Genomic DNA, 20,918 nt, shown 5'->3' on the forward strand with positions numbered 1-20,918 from the left:
TCTGTTTGATATCAGACATTCGGCGATGCCTTCCGTTGCAGGCGGCATGTTGCGCGTCCCTCCACTTATTTCACACCTTTCGGGCATTATCCCGACCCCGTAGCATCACCCACCCACAACACACGAGTGCAATGGCAACAAACACGGGAGTCGAGCTCTTTGATCTTTGATCCAAACGAACCACCCCCCTCCCCACAGTTTCCACCCCCCCCCCAAATACAACTCATAATTACTGGAAGAGCGCGCAGGAAGAACAATCGAAAGCATATAGATAACCCCACAGATCGTTGGTCAGATCATAAACTTCGATTTTTGTGGGGATATTTTTTCAAAATTTCATTAGGGCTTTTTCCTTTTTTGTCGTTTGATGTTTTCCCCCAAAACGGAAAATAAACAATGTTTGCAACTGGAATTTATTGTGCCAAAAAAAATTAAGAACTGCGTACATATAAATCGGTTTTAGATATGGTATTGGATGTAGTACATATATTGGTACTATGTTTGTTTGTTTGTAAACATTGACAAGTTCCGCTGAAGTTGCGATTGCAGTAGTTGAAATTGGAAAATTGGAAATGGAAAATTGAAAATGCCGCGCTGTCTGTTTCGACTTTTCTCAGCTTTGTAGCCAGTATCTTCTGTTTGTGTTCTTTAATGTCTACGCGTTGTTTTTCTTGTTGAAACAAAATACCCATAAAAATTTGAAAAACATTAAGTTTTTTTTTTTTGTTTTTTGCTGCCTTGAATTCGGTTTCCTAGGAGCATATTAAAAATGAATTTATTTGCTTTTAGCCAGAATATTGGGGCGGTGAACAAAGCGGCCAACCAATTTGGGTATCTGGGACATACGATTGATCTCAGTTCCGTTTGGCATTGTCTTGCCTCTCTTTTCCGCCCCACTAGTGCTCTCCTTCTCGCACTGCTGAATGTGAGAGTTTTCGTTTGATCATCAATTTTATGGCTCGCAATTGTTATTGGGGATTTCCACCGATTGACTTTGGCCTGTCCATATAAATTTGTATTCTCCTGTTGATCGTTTGCTAAATAAACATTTTTACTTGCTGCTAGTGTGGATGGAAAAAACAACAACAATCGCGATATCTGCCAAACGTTTCTCACTTTCGAGACAAATAATTACGGCGATAAAGTTATGTCGGAAATATATATTTTCTGCTGTTAATTTTCATGTTCTTGGAAATGCAATGCTGGAAATTTCTTCGAATATTGAGTAAAACATATTTTATCAGCAAGTTTTTAGTAAATCGAGTTACAGTGTTACAGTCTACTTACACAACTTGGTTATAGATAGAGAAATCATCAAAAGATCACGTTTATACTTAAGCACGATTGTTGAAAGAAAACGGCAGAAATAGACAAATTTGACGAAAAGTAAATAAGAAAAAGAAACTGCATCTTTAAGAAAACACAACCCTAATCTAAGCGTCCTATAAGATTCCCAAGTTATATACATACCCAACTGAACTTCTCGATCAAAATCTCCCCACCACACATAAAGCTTACTCAATTTACTTGAATTATTGTGAACTATGAAAGCTGATTTATCATTATGAATAAATGCAATTAGACAAAGTGTCCGTCCGTGTCCGCCCACCATCAATTTAGAGAACAATTAAAAAAGAGATCTCGAAAAGAAGCATGGTGAATTGGTTTTGTGTGTGAGATTTCCATGGGCTAATTGAATGAAATTAAAATTGAAAGAACCAAATTAAAGGCAGCACTTGGCGACACAACAGAAAAGATGGGGGGAACCATCCAAAGGTTTCCTAGAATCGGGGGGCTTTATCTGCAGTGAGTCAGGAATGTTTGCCAGCAATCATGGCCTATCTATCGTTACTAAGTATTGAGTATAAAAATATATCTATCGATTGGTCAAGCTGTCTGAGGACTTTGAGGGCTGCTAGACAGCGGGCTGCCTTTGTTATCAGTTATTGGATTTCACTACCTGTCGCAGTGACTCAGTCCAGTTTGAAAACCCAGGCCCAAGTCCCCTTCGCAAAATCAGCGTTGAAATTATTGAAGGGGAGACAAGATCTCGGCGCGGCTTGAGAAATATTTTTGCCAAAAAGAAAACAAAATGGGGAAAAGAGAAACCGAACAGAAGGAGCCCGACGAAACCCAGGGAGGAGCGAATTTTGGACTGATTTTTCCCACGCCACAGACGCCAAGCGAGTGAAGTCCTTGATCGCCTGGAGATTGGGGGACTGGAGGGGGTCAAAAGCCGCCAAAGGACTCAACAAGTCGGACACGACCCCAACAGAGAGGGTATGCAGTCTTTTCGGGGATCATTAGCAGGTAAAAGCCGCAGGACGCAGACTTATTGTGTGTTAATCGTTCAGGAGTACTCTATAACATTCTTGTGTATGTGTGTGGGTATCTGTGTAATTTGAGTCTTTTTAACATACCATTTAAGCACAGAACATTAATATATATGTTTGCATATGGAGTTGTATTGGAATCTGTCAAAATAATACGGCGAACAATTCAAGTTCAAGTGCGTGGGAATTTTATTTTCTGCGAATTTCGCTTTCAGCGAGGATGCCCCATCCATCAAAAGAAGTCCGAAAGGATTTTGAATGGGGTTAAGTAATTAAAAGAGATTATATTGTATATATAATTTTAAATTAATAACGGCCGACCGAGGCTTTAAACATAAGTTTGAAATGAAATAAATGGATCTCACATTTTAACATGTTCAAATATTAACTTATGGCATTCGTTTTCTTCGTTATTTGATGAATTTAACCATGTTTATCACATAAAGATAGTTTAGGTAAATATTCACTCTCCATCACCATCAAAGGCTATTATAAAATTGTTATGAATCGAATAACAAATTGAGATCCTTTTAAAAAGATATTTTCAGACGCTTATCCCTCTTAAATATTTCGCTCTCTTGATTTTGGGATCAACTTCCCCCAATTTGCACCCTTAATCCCCTTCAAACACCATAAATATAATCCGCTTGATACGCATTCAGGCCATGCATCATCCTCTCGTGCAGTTGGCTAAATAAATATTCCCATAATTATGGAACACACCTGAGGTGCAACACTTTTCATGTCCATTGATTGTCGAATGGGGCTACTACCTACCTTTGAAATTGGGCAATTAATTTGCGTTTCCCTGCCCTCCGAAAAAGAGATGGGGCATCGGTCAAATTGGGTTCGATCGTTTTGCACCCTGTAGACTACGTGCATCGCATTGCATCGCCACGAATCTCGAAGAATCTCAGCTGCAGCATGCAACTCACTTTCACACACAGGCACACACACATGCCATTTAAGTGTTGAGTGTGTAATTTTATATTTCCGGTGTAGTAAGTTTCGTACGACAACTCCTCGGTTCTTTTTTTTTTCTTCTTATATTTTTTTCTTTTACCAGGGTCGCAGCTCCCTCTTCTTCTTGTTAGCCAGCGCACTTCTCTTTTACACTTGCTTCGCCCCCTCTCTTTCTACTTTTGCTGTTTCAGCTGCAAATGTGCAACAAGAAGAAGCCGATCGTCTTGCTGTTTTTTTTTATATAGCCTTTTTTTTTATTTTGAACGTCGTCGACAACACACAATTCCTGCAATTATTTTTATATCGAAAACTCCCCGCACACACACGCTCCTCACGCTCACTCCCCCTTTTGAAAACCCCAACTCCCGAATCGCCTCCTGTCATGCATACATATTTATTTATACTCGAATGTGTATTTTGTCGTAATTTGGCTGCACATTATTTGATTTATTTGCTTTCAATATAATTTTCAGTTGGTCTGTCCGTCTTCCATTCTCTTTCCATTTTTTATCCAGAATTTTAAGTTCGTTTTTCTTGCTTTTTTCCGATATTAAGGAAAGTTTAAGTACATACATATACGGATTTCAAGGAAATGTGATGATCTGACGAAGGGGAAGATCGATTTATTCAGATACTCTTTAAAATATAAAAAAGCTCTAAATAGTTTTGTAATGAAATATTTAAAAAATGTTGTTTCCGAAATAAAATTTGATATCATTTCATTAAACATAATGGTATAATTTCAATGGTCATTATTTACATTAATTTCTCTAAAGGGTATTACCTGGTCTTATACTACCTTTCAGCATTTTGCGGCTATGCTTTTTTTATGTTGACAAAATTTTCCAAGAACTTGTCACATTTTGCCTCTGTTTGAATTTGTATTTATTTAATTCCTCTTATGACGCCCCTTTTATTGACTTAATTTACGATTTAAGCACTAAATGAGCAGCGTTTATCAAGCCAACATATATAACTATACATATAGACAGATGTCTGGCCATCGGTGCAGTTTAACTTGAGTTGGAATTTCAATCAAATTAGTTGCCTTGTTTGGCCCAAGGCGTGAATCATTTATAGCTCAGTGCATGTCAAAGGACCTTTAAAAGATGTTATTGGGTTCTAAACAGAGGAGCCTTTGGGAGAGCTAGGAAAAACCTACATATACAGAGGCCTTTATTATGGGTACAGCTATTGATTGCACTATATATTTTGCCATAATTACCCCGCCATCGTTGGGATCTGCCTTCCCAACTGGTCTCGATTGCATCTTGTATATTTTCTGGTCTCCATCTCCATCATCGAGACCGCCCAGGCGAATGCAAGGAAGAATATTATACAATTTAATAGAAGAGCTTGGGCCCCACACTCCAGGGACTCAAAGTTGAAGTCGAAGTTGGTAATGAAATATCTAACGACCGGAAGTCAATGGCAAATACTTAATAATGTTGTTCGCTGCCTTTGTGGTTGCCTGTTGTCAGTTGTTGGCAGAGTTTCAATGTTTGCCTTTTGGCTTTTACTGCACACGGGGAAAAACTTCCAGAAAATAAAAGAATAATAAGAAATAAATTTTAAAATATGTAAATTGTGTTATAGGTTTTCGAATAGATGTTCAACCATTTGAACTGTCAATTTTGTATTTGTTCCTCATTAAATCTCTTTTTATTGTTTTGTGATTAATAGTTCTGTATTAATTATAATTGAACCGATGTGCTTATTATTTCAAGGGCAGCATCTTTGCAAATTTCTCAAGCTCACAATTAATAATTTTCCTCGGTGCAATTTCCCTCACAGGAAAATTGCGTGCAGCTTGTTGCGCTTTCAGGTGAATTGAGGGAAGGCTGGAGTGCTAAAGTGCGCTTCAATTGCCTTTGATTCGAATCGACAATCAGACACTCCATTCAAATTGCAATTTCTCTGGTTATCGCTTGATAGCAACCTGAGCACAACAGGAAACGGAAATGTCAATTCATAGTTCACGGATAGGCGCAGAAATGCGACGATCAAACGACCAAAAATTATTTACTCCAGATTTTGTAACGTTCGATTAATCGGAAAGCAAGATAAGAATTTATTGGCCTAAAAACAACCTGCTCAAATAAATTTTTGCATTTACTGTTTCAAAGTTCACTTTCTCGTGTAGAGATATGACGATCACACGACCAAATAATATATTTTTTACTCCAGACTGTTTATGAATGAAATTATTTTCTGACCTTCGATGCTCACCTTTTTGGGAGGCAGGGGTCCTCTTGATAAGACATAATAACCTGCACCTCTTCTCCTGATAGGAATTAATTGACTCAAAAATACTCTGCGCGTGCTGTTGCCTAGTTTATAGTACACTGTTCCTCGTAGAGATGCGCTTATCAAATATACTATATACTTCAGACTGTTTATGAATGAAATTATTTTCTAACCTCAGATGCTCACCTTTTTGGAAGGCAGTGGTCCTCCTGATAAGACATAAAAACCTGCATCTATATATTTTGGCTCAGCTTATCAGGAGGCACGTCTCCTCGTAATAGGAATTAATTGATTCAAAAATAATCTGCACAAATTAATTTTGAAAGTACTGTTTCAAGATTATAGTTCAATTTTCCGTCTATAGATGCGACAATCAAATACTATATACTCCAGACTGTTTATGAATGCATTTTTTTCCAACCTTTCATGCTCACCTTATCGGGATCAAGGGGTCCTCCTTATCTGACATAATAACTTGCACTGTAATTTTTGGCGAGTATTGTTTCCAAGTCCTTGATTCTAAGCATTGCGATAAGATGTTGCCAACGCGTCTCAAAACCGTATGCAAATTGAGTCGGTTACTCACTCTCGAATTTGGTCACCAGCGCAATTATGTAGTAAGCGATTAAAAAAATCAAGCAAGCATATGTATATAGATTGCAAGCTTGGGACTCGAGCTCCACAGGGATCGTTACTTCTAAAGCTCTGGCTTTCTTTCCGGGGGTCTACGTGACTATTTTATCGTATTCGGACCTCAGTAACTGGTCCAGATTTGAACAATATTAGAGCTATAAAGCTATCTGACCGGCATAACTCTGACCAGCACAAATTCTAAGTAATTACAATTTAAATGACCTTTCTTAATTCCTGTAGGAAAAATCGTATGTTTCTTTTAGATTATGGAACCATATTCTTGTCATTGGCTCAATGTTTCCTATTCACATATACCCATCGATAGCTGAAGAGTCTGAGTTGACGAGGAATCGTCAGTTAGTGCAATTGTGATGGAAGCATATTAAAAACTTCATTCTATTGAAATACAATGACTACATTATAACCTCAAGATTAGCAAGCCAATAAATTTCAATTTATTTACATACATATTCAGTTCACTAAAATCATGGAGAAAGAACTCTAAAAAGTGAAAAAGTCAAGCCTATGAACAATGAAATAAAAATGCAAACAAATTATAGATACAATTAAGGAGATGCCAATTATCAAAATTAGAAACACGAAAAACAATTTTATGAAATTAATCATAACTAGAGTAATCCGGTAATCCTCCCAGAAGACCCACTAAGAAATAAGCCAGCGTGACGTGAATGTGGATGAGGTTGTGGATGGGAATGGAACCATCTCGTGCTGTAAGAAGACAGTAGACAGACAGGTGGTGGCCGGTGGTCGGCGTGATTGACCCATTTCCAAGTCGAGCTGCAAAAAGCGAGGCAACTAGGAGCGAACAATGAACACCTCGTAAGATTACCAACCGCAGCGCATCGGGTGGAGTGGCTCCAATGAAAGATTCCTGGCCATGTGTGTGGCCCAGGTCCACAAAGGTGCTCCGAGTTAGACGGATCCCCCCGACTTGGGCCTGTTCGCATAATGAATTTCGAACACGCACAGACGTTTTGTAATTTCGAGTTGTAAGTGCTGGGCTTTGAAGTGCCTCGCGTCGACTTCTTCTACGACTACAAGTCATAATAATTGTTATAATACATATGTATGCAATGCCAAATATGAACAGGGCCCATAGTCATGGCTATGAGAAGTAATTTCTTTAACACGCAGCCCACCTTGGGACCAGTAGATACACTGAAAAAACAAATGTGGAATGGGAATTGGTAATTGCACTTTTTTGATAATGCTAGAAGTCTGGTTTAATGATGGTTGAAATCATATTTTCAAGTCTGTTTTAAGTTTGTCTGTTCATCTTTATAAAGAAGAGTTTTGTATGATTCGAACTTATAGGACTACTAAAAAAAGATTTCAAAATCAGTGCATTTTATAAACTATATAATGTTGAAAACATTCAAAGCAAAAGAAACTCGAGAGTATTAATATTTTGCATTCACTTATAAACTTTATTATCTGTAATAGAGTAATATTGTTAGGTATCTGCCAATTTAAAAATATCCAAAGTAGATTAAATGCCTTGGGTTATTTTTTCCGGTGCCGAGCAGGTAAACGTAGTGGCGAAGATAAAGCCAAAGCCAAAGGGTTTCCCCTGCATTTGTCGCCAATTATGCGGTTTTGTGATAATGACCAAATGATCTCCCTGCGTCTCCGCCCGTCGCACGTAATTTCAATTCATTCATAGACGTAAAGCCGCGGAGTCAATGTTTCGTATTCATTCATAAATTTACCTGGTCGCGTAGAGTCATCATAATAATAGCTTTATCTTATCCTCTTCTTTTGCCCTGGGCTCTTTCTTCTCCCTCCCACCTGTGCGTTTCTCCTTTTCGCCCTCTCATTTCCACCTTATCGCTGGCACTGGGTGTTCGATACATCGAACGGAAGCAGCGGAAGCGACCTCTGTCGACGTCGACGTCGACGTCTCGATCATTGTTGTTGCTGCTGCTGTTACCGCCTGAGGTATTGTATCTTCGAAATGCGAAGCGTTCCCTTACTACAATATCGGTGTCTTCTTCTTTTTTGTCTGGAGTTTCTTTTCAGGCGAATGCGCGTGTGAGGCAACACAAGAAATTCATTCATAAATTGCTTGTGTGCCTGGGGATTTTTCCTTGAGTTATGTGAGGGGAGAAACTTGAGTAGATTTGCCATATGTGCTCCACAATCTGGTTAAAAAATTACAGAACAAAAAAAGGATAAAATTATAATCAAAAAAAGATATAAGCTGCACTTGCACTTAAAGAAAAACTAAACCTGGAATATTTAAGTTATTTATTGAGATCATTTTTAAGATGGCTTACCTGAAAAAAGTTAAAATTTAATTCCATAGCTTAAAGTTTTCTATACCTCACAGTTCTGTACATCATTAAGTTTTCTATAACTCGATGATCTTAACAGTTCAAAATTCTTTTCATCTAGAAGTTCCCTTTAATCACTTCAAATCTAGAGGACGTTTTATAATACTTCTCTATTACTTTACCTTGTAATGTAACTGATTAAATTTAAGCTATTAAAGTTTAACTGCAAATTATTTATATGACAGATAAAGTATTTAATACAAATCTTTTTTAGTGAGGAATCTTAGCAGTTTTCTATTTTTTGCACCTGTTATACCCTATATAATCGGCGCATTTGGTCACCTGTTGCTAATGTTTCGGAAAAAACGAATTGGTCGCTTTTATTTGTGTTTGTTCTCTTTCTTTATTTTTTGCTTTAATTTTTTCGTGTGTCTGTGTGCTTTGTTTTTTGTTTTTTCGTTGCCTTTTGCCTTCTTCTCTCGGCTAAACAAACAACCTGGCAGCGTGTTGTTGTTTCCCTATCTGCTGTTGTTGTTGTTGCTGTGATGATGGCCGTTTCCGTTCCAAACACACAAAAACACACACACACAGATACAAAACGAGAGAGCGAACGTTTTATGAATGAATTCCAGTTCGTTCCGCTAGAGACTCAAAGATTTACGAGTTCCAGTCCCACTTGTTGCGCTCTCTCTGGGAATTCAACGCTCTGCCCGATCGCTCTCTCTCTTTCCCGCCCGTTTCGCTGCTTAGGACATGCAGCTATAGCTACGGATACGATCGTTTCGTTTCAGTTTGGCTTCACAAATCCAGCTATTCGATAGATACACAGAACGAACGACGAGCGAATTTCAAAATATATTTTTCCGTTTCGTGTGTGTTTTTATTTAAAAAAGAAAAACAATTTGAATAAATCTCAAGGAGCGAGTGTGTGTGTGTTTCTAAAAACCCGTTTGCTAATGCTGACAATCTGTTAATGGCTAAATGGTGCTGTGATATATGCAATTAACGTTCAATTACCACAATTAAGGCGCGACAATTGCATACACCCAAGATACATTTGTATCTGACGGATATTAGAGCGCGCTGTGAAAGGGTCGCGACTTTCACTGACATTTCGGGTCAAGATTGTGCCGCACCAATCACTTAAGATCAATTGAACCGCTGTCCGTCCCCTTTTTAACCCCTGACACCCAGTGCGCAAACAAATTCGTTGCCAAGATCTTAATTGGCCTGACTATGACCAATGAGTGGATCGATTGGAACGACAGTCGCATGCTGCCGCCGTTGCGATCCTCAAACTATAACCATCACCACCAGACCTTCTTGCCAAACAACTATCAGTGCTTCTCGGGTAAATTCCACCTGAAGGGGCAAAAGCTGCAACAGCTTTCCACCAATCACAGCAAATTTAAAGGTTCGATAATCCGTACTGAAATTTTTTTGTTTGATCTGAGCACTTTTTAAATGGTTTAATAATGCATTTTATGGTTTGTTTGTTGCAGACGTACCCACCACCTTGCCACCCCTCACGCCGGGTACCAATCGCAAGGTCAACGAGCTACTGAAGGCCTCCTTCGCCTCCTGGGAAAAAGAGGTCCAAAACCGCAACATAACCAAAGGTAAGAGGAAACAATTAAACTAATAATACAATTCTAATATAGAATTGCATTCATGTTGTGTATTCAGTACAATTATTAGTTATAAGCGTAGCGTTTTATATATTATTGGTTGGAGTTATTTTTATAGGGAATGTATTGGGCTGAAGAATTCGCGGTTACAATATGTTCAATATGTAAGCTTTTTAATCTGAAAATCTGTATAAACTGTTGAAATTGTCATTTATATTTCCATTCTATTTACAAACAAATGCCTTTAACAAGTTGCCTAAAGCTAATTGGAAATACTAATTTAAAAATGTATTAAGTGGGTTTTACCAGAAATCTCTTATACCAAATTTGGTTAGAATGTTTATACATAGTTGAAAAAGAGAGATTTCTGTGACAAGTCCTTAAACAAGTTTGTCTGACTTTTGAATATTTTTATTTTAATAGCCTAATCTTAATTCGTTAATAACGTGCAACCAATAAAAAATAGAGTCCTAAACTAACCGTGAACTATCAATTGGAGTTCCGGCCTGAGTCCCAATGAATATTAATAGTTTCCCACAGCAATAGCAAAGTGCGCTCCCACGCCTAATTAAGTCGCCGCTGAGCTAAAGGCATTAGAAAACGATTAATTTCCATCTCTATTTATATTTATATTTCTATTTACACTCCCCCAACAATTTTTTGTGTTATTTCCCATGCAGATCCCCGTGAATGGACGGAGGAGCATGTCATCTACTGGCTCAACTGGGCCCTCAATGAGTTCTCGCTGCCCTCCATGAACATGGACCCCTTCTACAAGATGAGGGGCCGTCCCATAGTCGATCTGGGCAAGGAGAAGTTCCTGGCCATCACGCCGCCCTTCACCGGCGACATTCTGTGGGAGCACCTGGACATCCTGCAGAAAGGTGAGTACGTGAGCCGAATGCCAGTAAGCCGACGGTAAAGAGTAAGCCATAAACATGGACTCGACTGGCGCCAGTAACAAAATTTACCTGCCCCAAAGAACACCAAAGCAAACCAAGGCAAACCCAAAACGGAAGCCTGTCTAACAAAGTCAAGGAGGTGGTTATATTGGGTTGATTGGAGTGGGTGGCAGTGCGAACCGGTTCTCTGACCTGTTGAACACTCTCAAACCCTTTATAATAAACTTTTTTTGTCCTGCTGACGCTTCCTGTCCACGCTGAAATTTGATTTCAAGTGGAGGCTTCAGAGGCCTCTACAGATAAAAAAAAAAAAGTGTTTTAATTTTTTAAAAATTGATAAAAATCTGTGGAATACCTTTTTACTTCTTTGAACAAATCTTTGATATATCTTATTATCATTACAAAAACTGAAATTGGCTTGAAAAAATAAATTACATTTGAAGTTTTCATTTAACTTGTAACAACACTGAATCGTTTTTAGTGTATAGTAGGTATAAAAAGTATGGGAAACCTGCTAATAAACAAACACATTCTTGCATTTTTTGACATTTATAATTTATTGAGTTTTCCAAGCTTTTAGTTTGGGTAAACCCTATTAGTATTTTTATGCAACTAATTCAATTTGTTGTTTACCTTAACTCCAACCAACTCAGATTGCGAGAAACCAAATGAGGATATTGTGCACGGCAATTCCTTTGAGTCGGCCACCACTGCCTCGGTCTGTGGATCGGACCACCAGGTGGCCAATTACCCCACCGAGCCACCCGCCAACAGCAACAACAGCAGCATCAACAGCCGCCTGTCCATGGATTATGCTGCGTCGGCGGGGAACAGTGATAACAAAAACTTCCACCCAGCCACACCCCACTCCCACAACGGTAAGTAAACCCATCCGAAAGGTATTTTTAGCATACTTTAATATCTATTCAATTTAATAGAAAGTATATATTAGGTAAGGAAAAAGGTGAAAGGGTTTCTGATTGGGAAAGGTTTTGAGCATAGAAAATAAATGGTATTATTTTCAGCGTATCCAATTTAAAATGAAGTTTATTTTAGAATTTCCGTTTCCGCTTTTTTGAGTAGGTTAAGTAGTACCTAAGTGTTACTTTATCAATCAATTCACATTATTTCCTATTTTAATCAGGTTAAATGGCTGCGAATTTAAGATTTCAGTTAGATATGGCATTTCTTCCTTATCAAAATATTATCAAACTCGTCTATTTTAAACATTTGATTACTCATATAGGAATCAAATCAAGTTATTAAAATTCTACAATTTTCTCAATGGCTATCAAGTGCCAAGCGCCTTATCACAAGCGAATGACAATCAATTATTCTTTCAAATTTCCTAGAACTAGGAAACCGCAAACTTCACAGAAGTACGACCCATAAAGATATGATGAAACGGTTGTCTTTTCGCAAAAAAAAAAAAGTCCTAGCAATAAATAAGAAAGCAAAAAAATAGTTAAACCATATTGTAAGCCATCAGTGAATATATTCACTTAGTTCACTTGACTAAAGACTTGATGAATGGCTAAAATCATTCAACATTCCTGAACGTAATCGACCGAAAAATTACCCGATATTGAAATTACACCGATCGATGTGAGATGGATATTGGGGCTCATTAAGCGATCACTTTTATTTATTGCACATCCTCCGCATCGATTTGGCCAAATGATGAACAGTTGTTTGGCATGTGTTTAGTGCATCCGGCACAAGACTCTAAATCACGACCAGATCCATAACTAAATTCAAATAGAGAGCCAATTCAAACAATTCATTTGCACAGATACTATATATTTCACCCGTTTCCTATGCGATATCTGTCTTGGGGAATGCAGCCCATGGAGCGTGTTTTGACTTTATCTGAGTTATATTTCTGTGATTTTAATTTATTTATGTGAAATTGAAACGGAAATTAAATTTTAAAACAAATAGCGAGCTGTCTGTCGGTGTGAGCTTGGCGCCAGCGTAGGCAGCATATCTAAATATCTATTTAAATTGTTTACATATTAGGGGCACGAGAGGGGTCGCGGGTGGAAAGGGAGGGGGTGAGTCGACGCCAGGGCACAGCTTGAGATTGAGATACATTTATTTAATGCGTCGCGGTACAAATTGGAACACAGCAGCAACATCATCACCATCATCAGGCTGCATTGTGCCTTCTCCTTTTTGTCTCTCCAGAGTTGCAGTGTCAAGATGATGTAGTGTGCGCTACAAATTCTGTATTATTAATCAACTGACCCCCAGCATGGACCCGTCTGCACCGGCGATGGCGTCGCTGCTCCAAGCAAACCAGGCCCACTCCTGCCATTATAATAAATTAATTGAATTTATGGTCTTTGACACATTATGACCATAAATGTTGAAACATTTACATATCCCAGTCGCAGACGTGTGCGCTGCTAATGAAACAATCAATTCGTTGGCTAAATGAAACAGTATGGAGGGGGCCTGATTATTTTCGGGACTTTTTTAATACTCTTTCATGTCATTTATTTTTGAAATTCTTGTTTAACTATAAGTGTTTAGGGTAGCATCATCATGAATAGTTTTTTCTGTTTATGATCTTATTTTGTTTTCGAATTTGCTATTTGTGTATATAAAGTACTCGAAATGTATAAACAAAATTATCATAGTTTAAATTAATTTATTAAATTTTTTTTTTAATGACATTTTGATATAAAAACATGATCTCCAAAATTTTGGAAATAAAATTGCTTCAATCTTTAACACTAACGTTGCCAATTTAATGTACTCTGCAGGAAAATTCCCTCATTTTCGAATGTAAAAACCTCCAGGCATAACGTTAAACCTTAACTTAAACCAAATCCCCATGAATGTTATAGAGTGGTCGAACACATGTAAGTCCATGAAGATCGTTTCAGTGGCTAGGTTCTTGGCATCAATTTGATTCAATCATTTGTGTTGTTGTGGAAGTAGCCCCTGTTGTCAGCATTGTTATTATTTCAATCTTGCGGATAAGCCACCGTCGTCTGGGGGCCCCCTCCACCGAAGTTGGGTAGTCATTGTCCCTGCCCGGCCCGCATATACAAAAATTATGCGACTCGGATCGAGTCGGATCGGATCGGATCGTTTGTGTGTGTGTTTTGTAGTGGCCAGTGGTTTGTAGGCTGGTTTTCTTAATTCGTTTCGATTGTCTTTTTGTCAGTCATTAATTTGCTGCATTTGCATATTATTGATGTTTTTCCCTCCCCGATCATTTGCATACGAGTGTGGCCCTCGTTCTCTCTGAAAACTGTGTGAAAAATTGATTGACCCCAGCTGGAGAGGATTACTATAGAGATTCCGGGAAGAAGACTCTAGGGTCTGGGGGTCTCCTAAGTGCGTGACTTGTTGACACTCTTAGCCCGACTCCTGGCACTTAACTCCTGCACTCCCTTTCCAAAAGGTAATTATGCAGATGAGTGCCCTGCGTTTATGACATCCAGGTGTGCCTGGCTAGGAAAAAAAACAAACAAAACCTTCACATCTAGGCCTTAAAAGTCACTCATTAAAACTAAAAACAAATTATGATTAATTATACACATTAAGAATCGAGTTCATGCCTTTGGCAAACGAGTTTCCAAATCTCCAAATAATGAAAACAGTGTCATGAACACGCTTCACTTTTGCTATGGCCAACGAACTGAGTCTTTTCTCATTTATACTGTGTATTCTTCTTTTAATTTGACCCTCCCACTGGTGCAACACCTACAAGCAAAATCAGCGAAGCGCAAAAAAGCTGAAAATGTTTCAAAGTTTCATCATCACTTGAAGGTTCGGGAGGGGGGGAGTTAAGTCGGTTTAGTAGTTGAATGATTTACGGTGTTGCACTTTAACACAGCTGGAATTTATGCATAAGTCGGGTGGCATTCGGTATTTGAGCACCCTCTTAATTTTCATCCATTCATATGGAAAGTGTTTTTTCTAAAAAATCCCCTCCGCCAAAGTATTTTCATTTTCATTCGCATTCGATCAATTTGCAGTATCTAACGCTTAGTCAGCGGGTTGAAAATTTTGCACACATCGGAGATACAATGGCCCACAGATACATATGTGAGCTGGCCGATTGTTCGACGGACTATAGACCTCATCATGACCAGGGTCTTTCGATGTTTTGGTTGAGAGCGTATCTAGGCTAGTGTATCTTAGATATTTGCACGCAAAATTGCCTCTGCCTTTTTTGGTTGTTTTTATTCTTCTCCTTCATTCATTGTTCTGCGCTCCTCCTCTGAAAAAAACATATATTCATATATATATCTGTTTAAATTTGATTTGTTTTTTTGTTTTACACTCGTATGATGTCATTAGGCTGGGGTCTGGAACCCTTAATGAAACCCAAGTCGAAGTGGAGAGAAATCAAGTTTATTTACCTCTGGGAGCTCTGCGGTGAAAATCCATTTTCAGTCTACCTCACTCATCCATTGTTTCACTAAATTTAGATTTGCGAAAATCACCGAGCTATATGGCTGTTCCTATTCTATGATTTGCCATTCATGAAGTTTTAGTATTCGTACTCGTATTCGTATTTGCCTTTATACCTCTGTTGTTTTCTGTGTGTTTTTATTTCTACATAATAAAATGCCTGATGCGTGAAATGTTTGTCCAAGCTTGAAGAGTTGCCATTGTTGCCTCTTGCCGGCTGTTGATTCATCATCATCATCATCGCAATATAGCTCCATATAACCTCAGCCCAGGCAACCGACCGATCAACCGACCATAGAACTGTTTCTCTTTCAACCTCTTTGGATACCCCGATCTCCACCAGTCGTTGGTTGCTTCACAGAATGACACATTTAATGCACATTTGACTTGTAGATCCATTTGACTGAACAAAGCACCTCCATTCGTCCACCCCCTCCCCCCAGAAACTCCAGTCACATGTCTTCGGAGTTCTCGCATGTGACAGTTCGTAAATTCTCCATCTCACTTGCCCTCTGTCAGGTTTAGTTACAGTTTGTTGGTTTTGAAAATGACAATAGGATGACAATCTTTCAGTTCTCGCCAAGACAGACATGTGGCAGACAGTCATCGCGAAAGGTAGAAGAAAAGTGTGCTCGTCATTTTCACTTTCATTGGGAAGTGTTTATGCTTACATAATAACCGAACAAACCGTAAGATGTCCTGAATTTTTTAAAAGTTTTAATAATTTGTTCCATTACGCTTGTTGTAAGACTTATTGTAAATTCCCTCACATCTTCTACAATACATGTGTTTTCAGGTAATTTACAATTATTTTCTAAAAAGTCATAATTAGTTTATTCTTCTTAAAGTGAAGTAATTTTCTACCATTAATTATTCCACTACTCATCATCTTTTTTTGCATAAAAATAAAATAACATTTTAAGCCCACAAAACGAAGCAATTTTCACAATTCTCGGGAATCCAGAAAGCACATAATTATATATAAGCCAAAAAGATATAAAAAACGTATATATACCAGCGGAATTATCGGGAATCCAGCTCATATGAAATTAAAAACCTACCAAGAAGAACGCAACCGATTCGAAGCCAATTACCATACAATGTGAGGCCGAATGGGAAATATGATCACCTCTCGTGTTTCTGCTTCTACTTCTACTTCTACTTCATTTACGGCCTCACCGTATTAATTACGCTAAATTCAGCCATTAACGCAAGATAGTTTTCACCTCCCACAAATTGCTATGGCAACAGAGCAGAACAGAAAAAATTAGAAGCAAAGTTATAGACGATGTTTCTTTTTCGGTGGTAAAGAAATCTTTTTCGATACGCAACATAAAGCCTAAGGAGTCATAACATGGGGAATTATGTTGATTGCAAATTTGTTAAGGTCATAAAGTGGAATTTCGTTTTTAATTTCAACGCCATTGTTTTGCAAATGCATAAGAGAAGAAGAAGAACCAGAAAAGAAGCATATTATTATAGCATTTAGCGGAATTTAAGGCAACCCACTTCAGCCTGAAGTCCGCTTTCAGTGCCAGCAAATTAATCATTCGCCCCGGTGGTGCGCTGGAGGGGGCGTGGCCGGAGGCGGGGGCGCAGCGCCTTCAGGGCCAGAAATCACATTGTCACTAATTAACATAGTCGACGCCGTTGGGAGTTTTCGGACTACGCGCCTGCGCGCTTCGCTGCTCAGAGCAACTGCTACTGGAGCTTGGCTTTATGGCGGACTTATACGACTGGTAATACTGGTGGTGATCTAGGAACCGCTTTCGGGGATGGGTGGGTGCCAGAGCGCAGAGCCCAGAGAGCTGTGAAAAGTCGAGTCAACGTTTTCAGTTTTCTGCCATATTTCACTCGGGTTTTCCCCCAGTTTTGCGCTTTTAGCACGGTTCGAAAATCCAGAATCATGTGGGGCCTCTTTTGGTTAGTGGTTTCCCTTTTTTTAATAAGCTAGAAAATTGGCTTAGGCCAAGAATTTACCTGCATTAAAGTGTGGCCAAGTTAACTGTTTAGTAAAATCAATCATTTTATTGAGAGAATACTTTTTGAATTCCGCTTTAGACAAAATTGAAATTCAATTCAAGAATTTCGTTTTTATTTACCGCCCATTTAGGATTTTACCTTTTGCAAATTTAAAAATAAAATTTCAACATTTCCTGAAGAAAACACATTTTATGTTTATCAGTTTGTAATTCATATTTTTTTCTCTACCTAACTTTAAATTGTTTTTCTTCTATTTTAATTTCTTGTGTTGCGAAAAAAATTTTTATTAATATAAACTGAGTACTTTTAAAGTCGGCGCCTTTATTTAAAAACCAAAATTCCCTAGAATCTGCATTCTTCGGCTTTGTTTCTACTTCTGTGTGAGTTGGCTGCATTCTGCGGTTGGTCCGCTTTGTGGCTTGCATAACAGCACCACCGCCACATCAACAGTGGTGCGGCCCACGTACGAATGCATACATTTATCTATCTTGCGCGGATTTCGTTTAATTTATTACCATATGCAGCTGAATCCGACGCGCAGCCAACCGACATTGGTTCTAATACGGCCTGCACTTAACCCCTTTTTCCTCCCCCCCTTTTCTCCTCCAATTCAAATGGGATTCCGGGGCAGAGTGGCTCGCGGATTGGAACTGTTGCTGATGTTGCCGCTGATGTTGCCGCTGATGTTGCTGCCGGCACATCAACAACAACACTATTGTTGCCGCCTGTCGACGGCGGCGTCTCCTCGAACTTTAATTTTTTACGTTTCTGTTCTGTTCTGCTTTTTTTTTTTGTTTTTCTGACTATTTTTTTTTGTCTGATGTGTTTTCATTTTATTTCGTTACGTACGTAGATGTAAATTTACGCCATAGAAAAGCGTTACGGTCGAGTTCATCTAAAACAAAGAACGCTCAAAAGAACAGCAACACACGTGTATAGGGAGAAAAAAATTAAACATTAAATTTGTATAATGCGAATGCCGCTAATAGTAGTTGGGGGAGTGACTGAGAGAGGGTCGATTCGGAGGCCCGAAAAGGCAACGAACGAAACGTGAAAATGAAAGAGACGAATTGCATTTGATTTCAGATGCAAATGCAGGCCATATAGAATGATATATGCATCTGTGTTGTTTGGGGTGGTGTACTACCTTGAGCTGGGAAACTGGGGTTGACTTAGCACCAAGTGTGAATGATTATATCTGTGTAAGATACAGGTCTCTCCATAAATCATCAAATATGTATAAAAAGGTTTTAGATTTGCATTTACGAAAGAAAACACATTTTATTCTTCTCGAAAAAAGATATTTATAAAATAAATAGACCTTTATATTTTTGAGAAATATTTCTCAATACATCTAATTTTTACGTAATTATAAATGTAAATCCTTATTCTATTACTCACTTTTTTTTTAGTTTTCTTATTCTGGTCCTCTTTTGGAAGTAGGTTTAAAACATTCAAAATGGGTGTGTTCAGTTTAAAAGTAAATCTGTATACAGAGTGATAATTTTATCAGATTGTTTAAACCACTGTATTTAAGAGTAGTACGAAACTTAAGAACATAGATTAAACAACACTTTTGGTTAAAAAATCTTATATATTATTTCTAAACTGCAAATAGCTTTTTAACACTTAATTATCGTTTTTATTGGAGCACTAATTGACTGTATTTTACTTGTCCGACGCTTGCAAATCAGATCATAAATCACAGAAAAAAACTATTATTAAAAGTTAATAATGTATTAAGAATATTCGAGGTTGGGCCAGAGGCTTGCGGGTGCTAGCAATTAATTTGCAATCAACTTTCAAAACTCTATTTGCCAAGCGACGACGAGGTAAAGCACTTTATGCATCATTAAGAATTAGGCAAACAAAAAGCCAAACGACAAAATGGAGAAATAGGCATACAAGCACATATTCGACAAAAGATACAGATACAAATGTATCTTTGTAAATAGAGTCTGTGCCAAGAGTCGCTTGCCCAACGAGCGAACGCCAATTTATAATTATTAACTCGCTGCAAACGGCAAACAAACGAATCAAATAAATAAAATCAAATCAAATCTCGGAGGTTGTTGTTTGTCTACTAAACCGCCGAACTGCTGTGTGAAGTTTGTTGGGAAAGGGGTAATGCCATGTAAAGAACCGAACCAACATCCGTTGGATGAATGGAGTGGAGTGGAGTTGAGTTGGGTTTATACGTACATATATACGAAAACTGAAAAGCCAGGCCAAAGCCGGTTGGCGATCGACTGAATGAATGGCCCACCGAATGAATCAATGAATGAGTGGGGAATGAATGAACTGTAACTTGTTTTGGATTTGCAGACAATCTGCCAAGACTCCAAGTCTTCAAAGAGAGACCCCATCTGTAATTTGGTTTACCTCTTTTTTTTTTATTATTATTTATTTCGTTCGCCTTTTGAAAAGAGTTCACATGAGCGACAAAATGTTGACCGGATGTGAGGCTGCGTTTTTTCTATCTGCCTGCCTTGTCGCTCCTTCGCCTGTCCCGCTCTCGCTTAATTATATTATTAAAGCAAATTTCAACGCTAAAATTAATAACTCTGATGAAATTATGTCCCAGTCTGTGGCGGCTCTTGCCCTTTTTTTTCTCTCTACACATTTTATAGCCTCTGCTTTTTGAGTTTTGAGGACATTTTGTTGCCGCAATTTCCGTTGCATTTGCTGGAAAATATCCGCCTAACCTCTGACCTCATCCTTCTATCCACTCAACCGTCCATCGATTTCTTAGTCTTAGACCCCATCGCGATTAATCGGCTGTCAGCGCCTTGGCAATTTCCTTGCATATTTCCGTTTTGAGGCGTTTTTCCATCAGCTTTTCTTTTTCTCCTCAACATTGCAATTTGTGTTTATTTACTTTGGCGCGCGGTGAACAGGGGGTCATTTTGCAGTTTTCATTAACAATTTCGGTTTTTGATTTTTGCGGCCGCGTGTTCGCTAATTGAATTGTGTTGAAAATTTGTTTTCTCTTCGTGAAATGTTGGGGGAATCACGCGCGATTGATGTGAAAATTCAAGGGGAATAAAATGGAAAAAGACTTAGAAAGGGAATATTATGACTAGATAATAGAACAAGATTTAGTTTTGGTTTATTTCTTTACATATTCAAGCAAATGCATTTTACTTTATTAAAAAACTATCTAACATTCAATTTGTTTTTATTTTTTTTTTCTAATAAACATATTTCCAACCGCCATAAGCAAAATTCTAACCACTCTTGGCCACTTCCGGTAATATCCCTCCCCACTTGAAAACCTCAACACAACACAAAATTATGATGCTAAAATCAACAAACAAATACTTCAAACCAAGATTAATCCCAGACAGGGAAAATAGTTGCCTTCAAACCACCCTCTATATTGCATAGCTCTACTGACCCAAAACCTTGGGAACTGACAAGAAAAACAACAAAAACATTTGGTAGCAGCACTTGTCTCTCAGATGAATAACAAAATTATATAGAAATGCAATCGGGATATGGGAA

General features: G+C 38.2%; 1 protein-coding gene across 2 annotated transcripts in view; it reads left to right on the top strand.

The window, feature by feature from the left end:
- Nucleotides 1–20,918, top strand: part of LOC108051546 (ETS-like protein pointed) — a 60,752-nt gene that overhangs the window by 26,038 nt on the left and 13,796 nt on the right. Inside the window, exons 1-4 of one of the 2 annotated variants that reach the window (XM_044459206.1) lie at nt 9,252–9,884; nt 9,973–10,089; nt 10,779–10,982; nt 11,654–11,878. In XM_044459206.1, coding sequence (XP_044315141.1) covers nt 9,707–9,884; nt 9,973–10,089; nt 10,779–10,982; nt 11,654–11,878 — 724 coding nt within the window. In that variant the 5' untranslated portion in view covers nt 9,252–9,706. Of the gene's footprint in view, nt 1–9,251; nt 9,885–9,972; nt 10,090–10,778; nt 10,983–11,653; nt 11,879–20,918 lie in introns of those variants that run through there. The other variant, XM_017133677.2, reaches the window with a different exon arrangement.

The sequence above is a fragment of the Drosophila rhopaloa genome, unplaced genomic scaffold, assembly GCF_018152115.1.
Source record: "Drosophila rhopaloa isolate 14029-0021.01 unplaced genomic scaffold, ASM1815211v1 contig_178, whole genome shotgun sequence".
NCBI lineage: Eukaryota > Metazoa > Arthropoda > Insecta > Diptera > Drosophilidae > Drosophila > Drosophila rhopaloa.